The sequence below is a fragment of the Oncorhynchus mykiss genome, chromosome 4 (genome assembly GCF_057628025.1).
Source record: "Oncorhynchus mykiss isolate SJ-2025 chromosome 4, ASM5762802v1, whole genome shotgun sequence".
Taxonomy (NCBI): domain Eukaryota; kingdom Metazoa; phylum Chordata; class Actinopteri; order Salmoniformes; family Salmonidae; genus Oncorhynchus; species Oncorhynchus mykiss.
The window spans coordinates 69680769-69700972 of record NC_143025.1 but is presented as its reverse complement, the minus strand read 5'-3'; the positions used below and the strand labels follow the sequence as shown (position 1 = coordinate 69700972).

Genomic DNA, 20204 nt, shown 5'->3' with positions numbered 1-20204 from the left:
GTGACCATTTGGTAGTTGACAACACAGAATCATCTCATTGACCACTGGCACCACACTATCAGTGTCTGTTTCAGTCTCATACATTAATATGGAAAGTCCCATCTTGAAAGTCTTGAAATCTTGAAATGCAATGCTCTTGTCACCTTGTCGTGTGATGCTGTTGTCACGTGTGTGTGTGTGTGTGTGTGTGTGTGCAAGTGCATCCAGTGTTTTGGCCTGTGCCTGTTAGCTGCAGTCTTGTTTTGGTTGTGTTAATTGGATTAGAGTAACATGTTTTCTGGCCTGTATATAAGGTGTCACCTTTCCAGCCTGGGTTGAAGTGTAATGTGCTGCTATTTTGGCCTGTGTTGGAGGCTCTGATTAGAGGTGAAATGCTGGAAATGAGACTAGTGAGGATTATGTAACAATAGTGGCTTGTTTTGGTGCCTGTGGATCAGGCCTGAGTGAGCTGGGGGGGTGGGAGCACGGGGGTGAGTGTTGGCCTGAGAGAACCTGAATAATGCCAGTCAGTTGCCCCCCATCAGGGAGGCAGCCCTCTGAACTACACCAGAGGCTGCTGTGGACACTGGTCATACCAACAAATGATGTCTGTATGTGCATATGTAACCGGCGTGAAATGGCTAGCTAGTTAGCGGGGTGCGCGCTATTTAACCTTTCAATCGGTGACGTCACTCGCTCTGAGACCTTGAAGTAGTTGTTTCCCTTGCTCTGCAAGGACTGTGATTTTTGTGGAGCGATGGCTAACGATGCTTCGGGGGTGTCAGTTGTTGTGTTCAAAGGGTCCCTGGTTCGAGCCCAGGTAGGGGCAAGGAGAGGGACGGAAGGAAAACGGTTACACATATAGATGTGTGTGTGTGTGTGTGTGTGTGCAATGTACATATGTAGACCGATTGTACAGAGGACCATTCTGTAGGACAAGTGTGATACATGCTTTATGATGCTGTTGTTTTAGCACTGTGTTCTTCTCTCAGGCTGATGAGCTGTAGATTTCTCTCACAGAAAGACTCTCGCCTGAGCATGACCTGTTGCCATGGCTACAGCTAGCCACTGACAACACCTGATGCACACAGAGAAAGATCATCCTGCAGTGCTCCACAGATCAACCACAGGCACTGTTGGGCCAGTGCGGAGGCAATCACACACAGCCACCGACCATGCATCTGACCACGGTCGACCACAGATTGACCACAGTGTCTGCAGCTTCAGATGTAGTACATACAGTTGAAGTTGGAAGTTGACATACATTTAGGTTGGAGTCATTAACTTGTTTTTCAACCACTCCACAAATTTCTTGTTAGCAAACTATAGTTTTGCAAGTCGGTTAGGACATCTACTTTGTGCATGACACAAGTAATTATTCCAACAATTGTTTACGGACAGATTATTTCACTTATAACTCACTGCGTCACAATTCCAGTGGGTCAGAAGTTTACATACACTAAGTTGACTGTGCCTTTTAAACAGCTTGGAAAATTCCAGAAAATAATGCCATGGCTTTAGAAGCTTCTGATTGGCTAATTGACATAATTTGAGTCAATTGGAGGTGGCCTTCCTTCAAACTCAGTGCCTCTTTGCTTGACATCATGGTTAAATCTAAAGAAATCAACCAAGACCTCAGAAAAACAATTGTGGAGACAAGTCTGGTTCCTCCTTGGGAGCAATTTCCAAATGCCTGAAGGTACCACATTCATCTATACAAACAATAGTAAGCAAGTATAAACACCATGGGACCACGCAGCCGTCATACCGCTCAGGAAGCTCTGTCTCCTAGAGATGAACGTACTTTGGTGTGAAAAGTGCAAATCAATCCCAGAACAACAGCAAAGGACCTTGTGAAGATGCTGGAGGAAACGGCTACAAAAGTATCTATATCCACAGTAAAACAAGTCCTATATCGACATAACCTGAAAGGCCGCTCAGCAAGGAAGAAGCCACTGCTCCAAAACCACCATAAAGCCAGACTACGGTTTGCAACTGTACATGGGGACAAAGATCATACTTTTTGGAGAAAGGTCCTCTGGTCTGATGAAACAAAAATAGAACTGTTTGGCCATAATGACCATCGTTGTGTTTGGAAGAAAAAGGGGGAGGCTTGCAAGCTGAAGAACACCATCCCAACCGTGAAACACGGGGGTGTCAGCATCATGTTGTGGGGGTGCTTTGCTGGTGTACTTCCCAAAATAGCTGGCATCATGAGGCAGGAATATTATGTGGATATATTGAAGCAACATCTCAAGACATCAGTCAGGAAGTGAAAGCTTGGTCGCAAATGGCTCTTCCAAATGGACAATGACCCCAAGCATACTTCCAAAGTTGTGGCAAAATGGCGTAAGGACAACAAAGTCAAGGTATTGGAGTGGCCATCATAAAGCCCTGACCTCAATCCCATAGAAAATCTGTGGGCAGAACTGAAAAAGTATGTGCGAACAAGGAGGCCTACAAACCTGACTGTTACACCAGCTCTGTCAGGAGGAATGGGCCAAAATTCACCCAACTTATTGTGGGAAGCTTGTGGAAGGCTACCTGAAACATTTGACCCAAGTTAAACAATTTAAAGGCAATTACACTCAATTAGTATTTGGTACATGTAAACTGCTGACCCACTGGGAATGTGATGAAAGAAATAACAGCTGAAATAAATAAATCCCTCTACTGTTATTCTGACATTTCACGTTCTTAAAATAAAGTGGTAATCCTAACTGACCTAAGACAGGGAATTTTTACTAGGATTAAATGTCAGGAATTGTGGAAAACAGAGGGTAAATGTACTTGCCTAAGGGGTATGTAAACTTCCGACTTCAACTAAATATAGCTGCAAACAAACACAATCAACAATCAATGCAGAACCACAGACATCGCATCGCTTGTGGAGCACAGAGGAGGCCAAAGAATAGCCAACCAAGGGGAAAAAAAACTATCGCCTCAAAAGCAAAATCAGCCTTTACACCACTTTGGGCTATATTTGGGCATTATGGAAACCCATAACAAACTCCATGACCCTTTACCAATTCCAGTCAGATGACTTAGTGTGACGCACAAATATGAGGGGACTTTTTGTCTCTTTTTGATCAACTGCTGTGATGAATGGCCGTGAATTCCAGCGCCACAAATCTGCAGGGGAAAGGTCTCTTTAATTTAACCAGTCTTAATCTTTGATCTGTAGTGCTGTCTGCCTCCCCTACAGTAACAGGCCTGTGACCCTCATCCCCGTCAACACTGCTTGGAATGGGTGCCGTGAACGGAGAGGAGTGATGCGAATGCACAGACCAGTGGAGAGTAAAGAATGTGGTCGAGCAAGCAGAGGATGGGTCCCGCGAGTGCACAGGCAGCGGGGTCGCGCAAATTTAAGCTTAAATTGCAAGTGTAACTTTAAGTAAGCAGAACATCATTGCCGCATGCAAAATATTAATTTGAGAGTAGAGATTATTCATAATTTTTTTGCAGAGATACTTAAACATCTTGCCCTCGCATCTGCAATCTTTTACTATCATTTTATTAGAGGTGAAAATTCTAGCCAATTAACATGGTTGTCACTAGTTAAACACAGCCACAAAGTCATACTTATTATGGCTAAACCCAGCCTATTTCTACAATTTACAGTGCCTTGCGAAAGTATTCGGCCACCTTGAACTTTGCGACCTTTTGCCACATTTCAGGCTTCAAACATAAAGATATAAAACTGTATTTTTTTGTGAAGAATCAACAACAAGTGGGACACAATCATGAAGTGGAACAACATTTATTGGATATTTCAAACTTTTTTAACAAATCAAAAACTGAAAAATTGGGCGTGCAAAATTATTCAGCCCCTTTACTTTCAGTGCAGCAAACTCTCTCCAGAAGTTCAGTGAGGATCTCTGAATGATCCAATGTTGACCTAAATGACTAACGATGATAAATACAATCCACCTGTGTGTAATCAAGTCTCCGTATAAATGCACCTGCACTGTGATAGTCTCAGAGGTCCGTTAAAAACGCAGAGAGCATCATGAAGAACAAGGAACACACCAGGCAGGTCCGAGATACTGTTGTGAAGAAGTTTAAAGCCGGATTTGGATAGAAAAAGATTTCCCAAGCTTTAAACATCCTAAGGAGCACTGTGCAAGCGATAATATTGAAATGGAAGGAGTATCAGACCACTGCAAATCTACCGAGACCTGGCCGTCCCTCTAAACTTTCAGCTCATACAAGGAGAAGACTGATCAGAGATGCAGCCAAGAGGCCCATGATCACTCTGGATGAACTGCAGAGATCTACAGCTGAGGTGGGAGACTCTGTCCATAGGACAACAATCAGTCGTATATTGCACAAATCTGGCCTTTATGGAAGAGTGGCAAGAAGAAAGCCATTTCTTAAAGATATCCATAAAAAGTGTCGTTTAAAGTTTGCCACAAGCCACCTGGGAGACACACCAAACATGTGGAAGAAGGTGCTCTGGTCAGATGAAACCAAAATTGAACTTTTTGGCAACAATGCAAAACGTTATGTTTGGCGTAAAAGCAACACAGCTGAACACACCATCCCCACTGTCAAACATGGTGGTGGCAGCATCATGGTTTGGGCCTGCTTTTCTTCAGCAGGGACAGGGAAGATGGTTAAAATTGATGGGAAGATGGATGGAGCCAAATACAGGACCATTCTGGAAGAAAACCTGATGGAGTCTGCAAAAGACCTGAGACTGGGACGGAGATTTGTCTTCCAACAAGACAATGATCCAAAACATAAAGCAACATCTACAATGGAATGGTTCAAAAATAAACATATCCAGGTGTTAGAATGGCCAAGTCAAAGTCCAGACCTGAATCCAATCGAGAATCTGTGGAAAGAACTGAAAACTGCTGTTCACAAATGCTCTCCATCCAACCTCACTGAGCTTGAGCTGTTTTGCAAGGAGGAATGGGAAAAAATGTCAGTCTCTCGATGTGCAAAACTGATAGAGACATACCCCAAGCGACTTACAGCTGTAATCGCAGCAAAAGGTGGCTCTACAAAGTATTAACTTAAGGGGGCCGAATAATTTTGCACGCCCAATTTTTCAGTTTTTGATTTGTTAAAAAAGTTTGAAATATCCAATAAATGTCGTTCCACTTCATGATTGTGTCCCACTTGTTTGTTGATTCTTCACAAAAAAATACAGTTTTATATCTTTATGTTTGAAGCCTGAAATGTGGCAAAAGGTCGCAAAGTTCAAGGGGGCCGAATACTTTCGCAATGCACTATCTTCTTAAAAGCTGATTTTAAACTTAACCACACTGCTGACCTTTTGCCTAACCATAACTTTAAAGTTAAGACCAAAAAGCACATCTTTGTTTTTCATGGATTTTTACTGTAGAGTAAAGCTGTGTTATCTAGTGTAAACCAGATTTTGATGTTGAAAGGCAATGTAACCTAACGTAGCAGGTGGAAAAACATTTTTTGTTTAAAAAACACCTGAGTGTAGTTCCCACGTACGGGTTTCAGCAGAAAATAACGCTAGATTGTATTTGCTGTACCCCTGAAACCGTATACATCCAGTTGTTGGCAACTTCTCTCAGACTGAAGGCAAGGTGATGGTGGTGTAAGGACGATTGCTGACAATAAAAAGGTAAGCTCTATAACCTAACCAGCCAACTAATCAACTAGGATTTCAGTATTTCAATTGAAGTAGGTAGTTATTTGGTTTTCTGATGTTAAAGCAGGCTATTGATTAGGCAAGCTAGATCAGCGCCAGCTAGCTAGGAAGCTAAAGCTAGCTGATGTTTAACCACATATAAAATGTACCAGTATCTTTGGTTAACCAAGAGCATTGTAGCTAACTAAGTTAACGAGGGGTTGCTAGAGAAGGAGGACTTGGAAAACCAGCCAGACTGTGAGGGAGTGGTGAGAACAGACATTGAAGGCCCTCCCTAGGGTAGCGGTGATTGAGATGGGGTGAGTGGGAGTCAAGATCAAACTCTGAAATAAATAGCCAATATTATAAACTACTAACTGCATACTTTGAGATAGTCTCTTTGAAATACACTTCTGATAACTTTTACTCTGGCAGTTTTTGTGCAGTAGCTCTTCACGGGTTGGGCATGAAATGACAGCAGGCTGTTCAATACTGAGCCATCCTGACTGACGAGTCGTGTGGATTGGTACAGCTCGCCTTAATCCCATAGTATGTTATCACTTACTTAGCTAAATGATTATCCATAGTTGCCTCTATTAATAAAGCAGCAGTCTTTAAATGGGCTGTTACATTGTATGCAACACTAAGATGGTGTTTAACTCCAATTGAACTCGGTTGATGTTATTTTCTGACATATATTTTTACTTTCTCACTACAGTTGTTCTCAGGAGACGGGTGAGTGCAGAGAACATACTGTATGTCTGACAAAGTGGATTCGGGCTTCTACTTCATTGGCCAAGTTTGGATCTGCGAGTCACCTTTGACCTTGATGTAACTTTCATCGAAGACTTGGGGTCATTGGTGTTCCCTAACTCACCTTGTGACTTGCACAACTCAACACATATGTATCCCTCCACCTTCCTCAGTGGAGTCCCGGCCAGGGGTATCAAACTCCAATGTCCGTGTACATGTTATGTTGGCATAGTTACCGGACCAGTGAGAAGAGGCGTTGATGACAGTGATGCGTCCCAGTGTGGTCTCCACAAACAGCCGCTGTGCCAACACCATGCCTGATGACGACAACCAGATGGTATTCCTCCACCCTGGAACACTGTAAACACACACCTAGTCTCTTTCTCTGTGTATATTTGTTGCGCATGAGAGAGCACGTAATGGGTCTGTATATGTGAGTGTGTGTTTAGTGTAGGAGATACGTGTGTATTTGAGTCTACTCTGAGTCTGTATACACCCTGTATTACATGCCTGTGTTTTTGTTCTTGTGTGTGGTTGTCATGTTTTGTGACATCCCTCTTTCTTGTCTCCTCAGACATTTGGTGCTCCCCGGACCAGGGTTTTCGAGGCAGGGATGGACTACTGTTAGTCTGAGCTTGCCCCGCAGTCCCCATACACACACATTAACTGGGTTAGTTACCCCACACGCACACCTAGATGCAACTGAGACTCTTGCATAAATCATGCATTGGTGTAACTTGCATAAAAATTTGCGCTACAAGGATTTTATGTTGGGATTCAGCGCGTTCGACTCCATACAAAATCTAATTGCATCTTACTGTCTTCTCTATAGATTGTGCTGATGCCCTACTGTAAGAACCTGGAGATCTTCACTGGTTCTGAGGTAGGTGACCTGACCACCAACAGTTCCTGGGACACGTTCCAGCGTTACCGCTGTCTGGAGAACATGCCGAGCGTCTGCTGCAACTTCATATCTAGCGTGTCAGTTCTGCTGCACCAGGGAGCTAAAGGTATGGCACCGCACTCCCAACAGTCTTGTATGACTGCTTAAACATCCTTAAACATACTCATTTATGTTTTAATTAACACAAAGTCTAAACAATGTTTCTTATGGCTCAATAATACTGACAAATGGTGCTGATTGTACACCTCTGCGCAGTCCCACATAGTGACATCTACCATTCCATATCGAGACAAACATGCAACAGCTCTGTGACAATTTTATATTTCCTCGATTCCTTGCTTCCTATTTCAGTGCCTCTTTCTAAAACCCCATTGGAGGAGAGGACCCAATGTTTCTCTCCTCAGTTCTCCAATGGGGTTTTGAGAAGGATGTGAGTAGAGAGGGAGTGAAGTTAGTTTTAGGTGCAATCTTATGTTGAATGATACATTTATCTGTTTGTACGTACAGTGCCTTCATAAAGTATTCACACCCTTTGACTTATTCCAGATTTTGTTGTTACAAAGTGGGATTAAAATGGATTTAATTCTATTTTTTCGTCAACGATCTATACAAAATACTCTTTGAAAAGGGTAGAAAGTCAAACTTTTTAAATTTTTATTAATGGGAAATAAAACCCTAATATTTTAATGAGAACTATTCAACCCCCCTGAGTTAATACATGTTAGAATCACATTTTTTTTTTTACCCATCTACCAATAGGTGCCCTTCTTTGCGAGGCATTGGAAAACCTCCCTGGTCTTTGTCGTTACGTGTGTGCTGGAAATTCCATGCTCAACTGAGGGACCTTCCAGATAGATAATCAAACAGTTGGTGTGGTGTACAGAGATGGGGTAGGCATTAAATCATGTTAAACACCATTATTACAGAGTTAGTCCATGCAGCTTATTATCTGATTTGTTAAGCACATTTTTACTCCAGAAGTTATTTTGGCTTGCCATAAGAAAGAGGTTGAATACTTTTTGAATCGAGACATTTCCGCTTTGTGTTTTATATGTAAAAATGTCTAAACATAATTCCACTTTGACATTATTGTGTGTAGACTAGTGACACAAAATCTATGTTTAACCCATTTTAAATTCAAGCTGTAACAAAACAAAATGTGGAGAATGTCAAGAGGTGTGAGTACTTTCTGAAGGCACTGTTCTACTTGTGCTCTTTCCACAGGTGGCTCTGGCTTGCTGATAACATCTGATCTGATGAGACTCCCTATGAGATTTGACTCCTGTATTACTGCCTGTATTCAATACAACTTCCAATGCCGATTTTAAATAATTTGACACTGTAATTTGATAGACAATGGTAGTTCCCAATCAGACATTTACTACCTCAGTAAAATGTTTGGTGAATGCATATTGTTGATGTAAAAACAATATTTCTCTCAACCCTCCCCTTGTACTGTAATTTGTCTTGTTGAAAATTATTATTTATGTCCACAAATAACTGTAGTGACCCTGTGTTTTTAAACTTGGATATCGACTTTGCCTCTTCAACCACTCAGGGCTACAGGCCAGATGGTTGAGTGGTCGGTAACCACCACGAACGAGCTCATTCTCCCTGCCTGTTTCATTCGACCTACACTACCATTAGGCAGACAATCCGCTAGGAGGAAAATCAGTTTTCAAAATATATATATTGTGATAATTATACTGAACAAAAATATAAACAAAATGCAACAATTATACTGAGGTACAGTTAACTTAAGGAAATCAGTCAATGTAAATAACTTCATTAGGCCCTTATCTATGCATTTCACATGGAATGCACTTGGGAGCCAGGCCCAGCCAATCAGAATGAGTTTTTTCCCCACAAAAGGGCTTTATTACAGACAGAAATGCTCAGTTTCATCAGCGGATGTGGAGGTCCTGGGCTGGCATTGTTGTCTGCAGTTTTCTGGCAACAGCTCTGGTGGACATTCTTGCAGACAACATTCCAATTGGACGCTTCTTCAACTTGAGACTTATGTGGCATTGTGTTGTTTTCTAAAACTGCACATTTTAGTGGCCTTTTATTGTCCCCAGCACAAGGTGCCCCTGTGTAATGTTTTAATCAGCTTCTTGAAATGCCAAACCTGTCAGGTGGGTGGATTATCTTGGCAAAGGAGAAATGCTCACTGACAGGGATGTAAAACAAATTTGTTCACAAAATGTGAGAAATAAGCTTTTTGTGCGAATGGGACATTTCTGTGATCTTTTATTTTTAAAACATGGGACCAACACTTTAAATGTTGTGTTTTATATTTTTGTTCGGTGTGTATATATAAAATATACAATGAATGTTCCACCAACCGGTTTCTGTGCCAAACCACCAAGCTACCAATAAACAAGGCATACCAACTTCGGGCGCTTCAATATCATGGTTTGAGTTTAACACCACAATAAATAGACTGTCAATCTTGACAAACAGAAAATACATCCCTCCCTACCTTGTAGGCCTACTCAGTATCGAAGGCTTGGCTTGACAATCTCTGAATGTCATTAAACTTTTGGTGTTTTGGTGTTTTCATTCGAAAGTATTCAGACCCCTTCCCCTTTTCCACATTTTGTTACGTTACAGCCTTATTCTAAAATAGATCAACAACAAAAAATCTATCTACACACAATACCCCATAATGGCAAACCGAAAACAGGTTTTTAGACAATTTTGAAATGTACTAACAATAAACAAATACCTTATTTACATAAGCATTCAGACCCTTTGCTATGAGACTCGAAATTGAGCTCCGGTGCATCGTGTTTCCATTGATCATCCTTGAGATGTTTCTGCAACTTGATTGGAGTCCACCTGCAATAAATTCCATGATTGGACATGATTTGGAAAAGAACACTCCTGTCTATATAAGGTCCCAAAGTTGACAGTGCATGTAAGCAAAAACCAAGCCATGAGGTCGAAGGAATTGTCCGTAGACAAGGATTGTGTCTCGGCACAGATCTGAGGAAGTCTACCAAAATATTTCTGCAGTATTAAAGGTCCCAAAGAACACAGTGGCCTCCATCATTCTTAAATTGAAGAAGTTTGGAACTACCAAGACTCTTCCTAGAGCTGGCCGACCTGCCAATACTGAGCAATCGGGGGAGAAGGGCCTTGGTCAGGGAGGTGACCAAGAACCTGATGGTCACTCTGACAGAGCACCAGAGTTCCTCTGAGATGAAAGAACCTTCCAGAAGGACAACCATCTCGGAAGCACTCCACCAATCAGGCCTTTTTTGGTAGAGTGGCCAGACAGAAGCCGCTCCTCAGTAAAAGGCAAATGACAGCCACTTGGAATTTGCCAAAAGGCACCTAAAGGACTCTGACCATGAGAAACAAAATTCTCTGGTCTGATGAAACCAAGTTAAACTCTTTGGCCTGAATGCAAAGCGTCACATCTGGAGGAAACCTACGGTGAAGCATGGTGGTGGCAGCATGCGGTGGGGATGTTTTTCAGCGGCAGGGACTGGGAGACTAGTCAGGATCGAGGGAGAGATGAATGGAGCAAAATACAGAAAGATCTTTTATAACCTGCTCCAGCGCACTCAGGACCTCAGACTGGGGTGAAGGTTCACCTTCCAACAGGAAAACAACCCTAAGCACACAGCCAAGACAATGCAGGAGTGGCTTCGGGACAAGTCTCAATGTTCTTGAGTGGCCCAGCCAGAGCCCGAACTTGAACCCGATCGCACATCTCTGGAGAGTTCTGAAAATAGCTTTGCCGCAACACTCCCCATCCAACCCGACAGCTTGAAAGGATCTGCAGAGAAGAATGGGAGAAACTCCCCAAATACAGGTGTACCAAGCGTGTAGCAGAATAATGCTGTAATAAAATGTGGAAAAGGTCTAGGGGTCTGAACACTTTCCGAATGCACTGTATATACCTACAGTACAGATATTTACATTGTGGTCCCTATTATTTATGTAAACACACATACATATATATATATATATATATATATATATATATATATATATATATACACATACATACATACATACATACATACATACATACATACATACATACAGTGCCTTGCGAAAGTATTCGGACCCCTTGAACTTTGCGACCTTTTGCCACATTTCAGACTTCAAACATAAAGATATAAAACTGTATTTTTTTGTGAAGAATCAACAACAAGTGGGACACAATCATGAAGTGGAACGACATTTATTGGATATTTCAAACTTTTTTTACAAATCAAAAACTGAAAAATTGGGCGTGCAAAATTATTCGGCCCCCTTAAGTTAATACTTTGTAGCGCCACCTTTTGCTGCGATTACAGCTGTAAGTCGCTTGGGGTATGTCTCTATCAGTTTTGCACATCGAGAGACTGACATTTTTTCCCATTCCTCCTTGCAAAACAGCTCGAGCTCAGTGAGGTTGGATGGAGAGCATTTGTGAACAGCAGTTTTCAGTTCTTTCCACAGATTCTCGATTGGATTCAGGTCTGGACTTTGACTTGGCCATTCTAACACCTGGATATGTTTATTTTTGAACCATTCCATTGTAGATTTTGCTTTATGTTTTGGATCATTGTCTTGTTGGAAGATAAATCTCCGTCCCAGTCTCAGGTCTTTTGCAGACTCCATCAGGTTTTCTTCCAGAATGGTCCTGTATTTGGCTCCATCCATCTTCCCATCAATTTTAACCATCTTCCCTGTCCCTGCTGAAGAAAAGCAGGCCCAAACCATGATGCTGCCACCACCATGTTTGACAGTGGGGATGGTGTGTTCAGCTGTGTTGCTTTTACGCCAAACATAACGTTTTGCATTGTTGCCAAAAAGTTCAATTTTGGTTTCATCTGACCAGAGCACCTTCTTCCACATGTTTGGTGTGTCTCCCAGGTGGCTTGTGGCAAACTTTAAATGACACTTTTTATAGATATCTTTAAGAAGTGGCTTTCTTCTTGCCACTCTTCCATAAAGGCCAGATTTGTGCAATATACGACTGATTGTTGTCCTATGGACAGAGTCTCCCACCTCAGCTGTAGATCTCTGCAGTTCATCCAGAGTGATCATGGGCCTCTTGGCTGCATCTCTGATCAGTCTTCTCCTTGTATGAGCTGAAAGTTTAGAGGGACGGCCAGGTCTTGGTAGATTTGCAGTGGTCTGATACTCCTTCCATTTCAATATTATCGCTTGCACAGTGCTCCTTGGGATGTTTAAAGCTTGGGAAATCTTTTTGTATCCAAATCCGGCTTTAAACTTCTTCACAACAGTATCTCGGACCTGCCTGGTGTGTTCCTTGTTCTTCATGATGCTCTCTGCGCTTTTAACGGACCTCTTAGACCGTGAGAGTTTGCTGCACTGAAAGTAAAGGGGCTGAATAATTTTGCACGCCCAATTTTTCAGTTTTTGATTTGTTAAAAAAGTTTGAAATATCCAATAAATGTCGTTCCACTTCATGATTGTGTCCCACTTGTTGTTGATTCTTCACAAAAAAATACAGTTTTATATCTATGTTTGAAGCCTGAAATGTGGCAAAAGGTCGCAAAGTTCAAGGGGGCCGAATACTTTTGCAAGGCACTGTACGTACATACATACATACATACATACATACATACATACATACATACATACATACATACATACATACATACATACATACATACATACATACATAGATAAAGACAAGAAAAGGTTCTACTGTTCACACATTAGCCAGCTTTTGACATTCTTTCAAAAGTGGTTATGGTTGGTATGGCTTTGAGTTGCTGTGGTAGTTTGTTCCACTCATACAAATGTGCACTTGCCAGAGTCTTTAGGCTGTCTATAGCTAGGTTTCCATCAAACCTGGGACAGATTTTCATGCGATTATTCAGAGCAAAAAGAAGAAACCCGCACACTGCTCTTGATCGTATCACTTTTCTTTATTCTAAAATCTGCATCAAAACAATATGCGCAGTTGTGTTTCCATCAAATGTACTTGTTGCACATAAAAATGACTTTTGCGGTTAAATTCCCAAGTTCCAAATAAAAAATACAAGTGAAATGGGTTTCCATCGCATTTTCAATTCTTGGCCTACTGATGGTTTTGTTCCAAAAAATGTAATGTAGGTATAGCGAATGTGCCCTCTGATATTGGCATGTGAGCTCTAGCCAACAGCTCACAGATAAAATGCGGGTATAGCCTATGAGATTATTATGGACACAAGTATGAGATCATTTTTATTTGTCAAACAGCAGTCATGCATCGATCATCATGTTACCAGAATAAGACTGTGCCTTTGTAGACCTAATAAACTGTAGAGTAGACCCACAACTCATCCAAATGGAATGAAACATTCAAATCACAATAACATGTTGTGTATTCACTTGAAAACAATAATGCAATTATTCATTGCATTGTGGTGGTGTAGGCTAGTCTAGGTAGGATAATTGTGTTGTCCCTAAACAAGATCAATAGGGGAGCCTCATGTCTTCACTGTTCTTTCATGTGCATTGATGCACCTGGCCTCTCCGCTGCCTATCAGCTATTCTTTTTTTGTTCTTGTGGATTCATATTGAAAATAGATCCAGCTTTGAATGATTTTATGTGTGGTATGATCGCTAGTTAGCCTATTGCAGATCTGGACGAACGATCCGCCTACTACTGTTGTCACTATGAATGGTGGATAGAGGGCGGGATAGACAGACTGGTAGACTTCATTGACCTGTGGGATAGTAAAAGTTAGCGCATGGAAAAGCGTGGTGCATAAGGGAAGTACCAGAACATCTTGATAGGGGAGGCACCTGCAAACATATGAGGAAATGTGGCTAGGATGGAATAAATTATATCGTAAAACCTGCAAATTGCGGATGTAAACCAGGAGGAAAACACACTACCCTCCCCTGTGCCCAATAAAATAAAAAAACCTGCTCTCCCCAAAGCAAAAAAAAGTTGGCCAACCCTACCCTATTTTGGACAACTCCCCCACCCCAGTACATTACTAACGGCCCCTTGTTACGTGCGTACCCACATGTCATTCCCAACAATGGAGTCATTATATTTCGCTACTGTATATGCAATTATGGCCAGGACATAGTGTATAATGAATGAACTTGTTAGATCACAGCCATGGTATGCCCATACTCCACCTATTATTTGACACATTGGGGTTACCTCCCTCATATCAAACAAACACATACCAGACACTTTGTGGAATGGTGAAGACAAACAATTAGCTAGGGGTGGACTATGGTGTTACTTAGCTAGATATGGCCATTTGCTTCTCTGTTTACAGATTTACGTTGCTGGTTAATAAGTAATTAGCTATCTAGCTAGTTCACTAACTTTAGTAAGTAGATTCCACTCAACTCAAGGTATAGTATAGCGATTTATTTTATTTCCCAGTTACTTTGCTTATGTATCAAGTTGAAGCTGGGTTGCCCAAGTTGTTCGGTGATTACTGTTCAAGCTAGCTAGCAAGTTTAACAGATGTCTCTGAAACTCTGAAGTGCATCCGTTTGACCTCATGCACTTAACTCAACCAATTACGTGACACAACACTGGACTGACAACACTACACTCGAGCATTTGTTAGTTCGGCCATCACTCCAGTGAAAGTGACCAATCTAAGGTTTCTAGACACACACCCACCTCTTTCCCACCAGCCTGAAATTCATTCGAGAGAAAAAAAGAGATTTAAACCCAAAGGTGCCAAGTCTTCAGAGAGAGCATCTTGATTAATTGAGAGTGAAAACTTGACAAAGATGTGATTTAGTATTGTTGGTGGACAATCTGATGCTTTCCCAAAAAACTGTTACACGTTTGAACCATGTTGCTTACGGTTCTATATTTTTAGATTTTGACATTTTTCTTTTTTATACGTGGCATTGATGTTCTGCTCGCCCAAGCTCTCAAGTTTGACCTGTCCACTTGCAGTACACATCCTCTGCTTTCTCGACCAAATCTCTGCCCTATCGACTGGTCTGTATGCTCACGGAATCCATCCTATGCACTCTCGAATCAGTGTTTGCTTGCTCAATTATGTTTTGTCTCGCTCGACAGCGGCATCTCACGCGCAATGGACTTTAGAGGCTGATTAGTGTGTGTGTGTGTGTGTGTGTGTGTGATCAGCGGGGTCCCATTTGCTTCAGATGCCTAACATGGATCTGCAATTAGGAGGGAAATGAAGATGTGATTTCCTGTCAAATGGACCCCTCTGTGTCCCAGCCCTAAAACCAATCCTGATTCAGGTCATGCTGACCAGAAGTCAAGATGGTTCTTCCCGCGTTAGGCTTTGTGTTTTTAATTTCTTTGTCTCCTCAATGATGAGTGGTGTTATGTCTGATTTTGAATCAGCTGTGATTGTGGTTTCTTCCCCAGGCTAACCCTGTCCTATTCTCTTCTCTCACCAGGTGTCCTGAAGCTCAGAATGAGTGCTGTAGGGGAAAGTGCCCTGGAACCTGCCACGCCAGAGTCCCGCAAGAGGAAGGGCTCACCATGCGACACCTCAGAGCAGAGGTAAGAACACGGTGCATTTACCTTTTAATCACTTAGCAGACACTCTTATCCAGAACGATTGACAAGATGATGATGACGACGACGATGGTCTTCATTGCCTTTCAAGAGTTAATTCTTTCCACCACTACACATACTCAACAAGAAGCGTCCCCTCATAAGTACAGTATAACCTTGCTACTACCCTTCAGATTTGTTCTCTCATGTTCATCTGTGTTTACATAGTAACCCAAGAAGCTACCCGCTTCTATGGCCCTGATTGGTGTTGAGGAATAGGAGTTTGAGCCTGTGCACACTTAGCTTGAATTCTTGTGTTATCATGTAGTTATGTCAATGGTAGATTTGTGTGAGAATTTGAGATATTTTTAGTCTACAGTGCATTCTGAAAGTATTCAGACCGCTTGACCTTTTACACATTTCGTTACTTTACAGCCTTATTCTAAACTTGATTATTTAATCTTGTTTCTCATGGTCTGAGAGTCCTATAGGTGCCTTTTGGCAAACTCCAGGCGGACTGTCATGTGCCTTTTACTGAGGAGTGGCTTCCGTCTGGCCACTCTACCAAAAAAGGCCTGATTGGTGGAGTGCTTCAGAGATGGTTAACCTTCTAGAAGGTTCTCCCATCTCAGAGGGACTCTGGAGCTCTGTCAGAGTGACCATCGGGTTCTTGGTCACCTCCCTGACCAAGGCCCTTCTCCCCCGATTGCTCAGTATTGGCAGGTTGGCCAGCTCTAGGAAGAGTCTTAGTGGTTCCAAACTTCTTCCATTTAAGAATGATGGAGGCCACTGTGTTCTCCGGGACCTTTAATGTTGCAGAAATATTTTGTTGCCCTTCCCCAGATCTGTGCCTCGACACAATCCTGTCTTGGAGCTCTATGGACAGTTCCTTAGACCTCATGGCTTGGTTTTTGCTCTGACATGCAGTGTCAACTGTGGGACCTTTTATAGACAGGCGTGTGCTTTTCCAAATCATGTCCAGTCAATTGAATTTACCACAGGTGGACTCCAATGAAGTTGTAGAAACATCTCAAGGATGATCAATGGAAACAGGATGCACCTGAGCTTAATTTCAAGTCTCATAGAAATAGATCACTATTCAGACCCTTGCTATTGTTATTTTTTAATATGTTTGCAAATATGTCTAAACCTGTGTTTGCTTTGTCATTATGGGGTATTGTGTGTAGGTTGAGGAAGAAAAAAAATTTAAATCAATTTTACAATATGTAACAATGTGGGAAAAGTCTAGTGGTCTGAATACTTTCCGAATGCATTGTACTGTATATGGGGATTTGGCCCTATAGATGCTATGTTAGTGGCTGAAGGTTGGCGAGGAGGTGTGTTTTGTTGGTTGTGGTGATTGCTACAGTCTCCTCTACAAGGCCTCAGTTTGCTGATGTAACTGCAGCTTGATCCACCGCACAGTACAGAGCTGACTGTCTGTTTCTACACCAGCCCATGCAGTGCCTGACATGCACTGTAAAGTCTGTAAACTGTATCTGGCTGTAAAGTCTATGAAAATACTATTTTTGTTACAAATGTCACTAGAACAGAGCAGAGCAGGCATTGGGCTATAGAAAATTAACACGGGTCTCATCAACAATCCCAAGCCCACGTGCTAGTGATTAGCCAGCTAATCTTTATATTTCAAGTTTAGCCAACTTGGATCTATTTGCTAACTAGCCAGGTTGAACAGTTGAATTGTTATGAACAAACCCTTCTATCTGTCTCTGACTGTTTGAACAGCATGCTAGCCTGTCCACGTTGTTCAAATGTTGAAATCAAGTGGCCTACCGTATTTCTCAGAATGATAATAATTGTGTTTTATGCTTAAATGCCCATTTATAAAACACAGACTAGAAAGCTAGTATAACAGTCTTTGGCTAAAATGCTGCTAGCAGTTCCCCAATGCCGCGCGTGACAAACTGGGTATATATTTTCCAGAATCAATGTTCATTGGCACTCATTTTAGTAGTGTCTGCTCTGCGTGTAATTTGAATAGTTGAGATAACCTTTCTAACAATATAATGTTTAACTTCTCCTCTATTACAGTAAAATAATGTCTCAATGTGTTTGTGTCCATATTATTATTATTATCATTTTTTGACCGATTCTGTGGGATGTAAATATCGAGTTGAAACCAAATGTCAGAGAGGAGTATGTGATCTCTCAACTTTGCTGGTGTGAGAGGCAGGGGGAGGGGCTCTGTGTGTGTGTGTGTGTGTGTGTGTGTGTGTGTAAACCATTGAGGAAGAAGTGAAAATGAGGCCAATGCGTTTCTGTGGGCTTATTTTGGACCAAGCTTGTTGCCTGCCTTCCCGCCTTTGGGACAACGACTCCAATTGTTAGGGCGGAGACGTGCATCTTGTCATTTAAATACTGATCTCACACTGGCATTAGTCAAATATAGTCACTCTGACACATATACGCACACACACACACCATGGTTTCCGTTAGCCATTAATAGCTGGCTGTTTAAAAAAAATGAAAAGCAGATAAATAAAATTGCCACCAGATTGACATAGTCTCAGCATGTCCATAAGGCTAGGGGAAGCTAAGATTTGAATTAAATTCCCACAATTATATAGGCTAATTAGCCTACTCATGTCTATACATAAATAAATAAAATCATAGCCCAGGCCTCTACTCTATACGCGCTCAGCCATGCATTCAACAGCCTTTTTTGCAAACAGTGATTGAGTTATATTATTAACCTGAATTATGACTATCCAATCTACTCATCACATTACGAGTAGTAGGCTATCTTACATAAGTCTGCAAATGCGATCAATCCCATTCTATCCTCTTTTAGAGGCCAAGTATCTCAAGTATCCAACCATTTTATCACTCATATTTATCATGTTTACCACATTTCTTCTGCAACTTACTTTCAGCTTCAGCGGGCAAAATAATTGAGAGAACAAGGTCAAGCCAAGCCGTAGTCAGTCCCTGCATTCCTCTAATATCTCACACATGGTCAGTGCAGAGCTAGTAGTCACTCTCAGCTCTTAGCCAGGGTTGCTCTCAGCTCGTAGGGCTTTCAGTGTTAGGATAACTCAGTTAGCTGCTGGGCTGTTGCTAGAGTGCGGATCTGGGTGTGTGTGTGTGAGAGAGAGATTTCAGTTGATGCCCTGCTAGGTGGAACAATAACACACTGGCAGCAGGTTTAATCCCCCTCTCCTCAGCTGTTCTCTTGCTCTCTGCACTGGTCTGCTTTTCTGCCCTGTCAGCGCTGGTCTCTCCTGCAGCTCTCTGCTCTGGTCCCACTGCCCCCCCCCCCCCTTCATAGAAGCCATGAATTATTGAGAGGCCCGCTGCCCTGTAGACCCTCCCAGCCCTGATCCTCCCCTCCATCCTTCCCCGTACTCGTTGGTACCAACCCAGCAGCGGACAGTCTGCCTGGATACTCTCTGATGAGCCCAGGGCTGCGTTCCAATACTCTACAATGTCATCTCATTCACCTCTTTGTCTCCTGTCCTTCAGGAAATCCTTCAACTCCTGTGCGTGTCTGTTGTACTCTCGAACTAGAACTCTGTGTGTTTCATGAACTCTGTGTCAGGTCAAGTTATCCTTTATGTTGCGAAGGAGGATTCATTTGGTTGCAGCTAACACGCCATAAAATCAAGTTCTGAACATTTCTCAGAAATAAACCTAAACTGTGTGTGTGTGTGGCTGTCCTTGCAGTGTGGAGAAGCGTCGGCGGGAGCTGGAGTGTCGTTACATAGACGAGCTGGCCGAGCTCCTGTCTGCCAACATGGGCGACATGGCCAGCCTCAACGTCCAGCCAGACAAGTGCCACATCCTCAAGAGCACCGTGGACCAGATCCAGCAGATCAAACGGCGCGAGCAGGGTGAGCACCAGCACATTAGACACACTTTCTCACTCACTAATCAACCACTCATTTGCATACAAACATGCGCTGTCTTGCTCTCACTCTAGTACACACACACACATTTGTTTTACTATCCTTGTGGAGACCAAACAATTGATTCCCTTTCAAAATCCTATTTTCCCAAATCCTATTTTCCCTAACTCCTAACCCCTAAGCCTAAAATAGCCTTTTTCCTTGTGGGGAGAGGCCAAATGTTCCAACTTGTCAGAATATTCCTTGTTTTAGTATCCTTGTGATGACATCTGACCCCCCCACAAGGATAGTAAAACAAAAAACACACACATGCTCCCATTCTCACTCTCATTCCCCTCAGTCACTTTACTGACCGACATGGTCACTTCACCCCCCTCACTTCTTTACTCATTTGCTCTTTTTTCCCCTCAATCCCCCAGTCCCTCTAAAGACGTCTAGGTCGCTCGGTGAATTCTGCCCAGCCGTAGGGACCCCTGGGAAATCATGCTTCTTAGTCCACAGGGCTGAATGACAAACCAGACTAATCCCACCTTTAACTCACTGAAAGCTGTGACTCCATTCTGCTGTGTCTTGTGGATCCTTACATCCCCATCCACACGTATCCTATGTTACTATACTTAA

The 20204-nt window shown here is 42.3% G+C and overlaps 1 protein-coding gene across 3 annotated transcripts in view; it reads left to right on the top strand.

The window, feature by feature from the left end:
• Positions 1–20204, top strand: part of LOC110522275 (nuclear receptor coactivator 1) — a 94650-nt gene that overhangs the window by 43003 nt on the left and 31443 nt on the right. For all 3 annotated transcript variants that reach the window (XM_090232888.1, XM_036975855.2, XM_036975854.2), the window contains exons 2-3: positions 15618–15723; positions 19402–19568. In XM_090232888.1, coding sequence (XP_090089014.1) covers positions 15635–15723; positions 19402–19568 — 256 coding nt within the window. In that variant the 5' untranslated portion in view covers positions 15618–15634. The remainder of the gene's footprint in view (positions 1–15617; positions 15724–19401; positions 19569–20204) is intronic.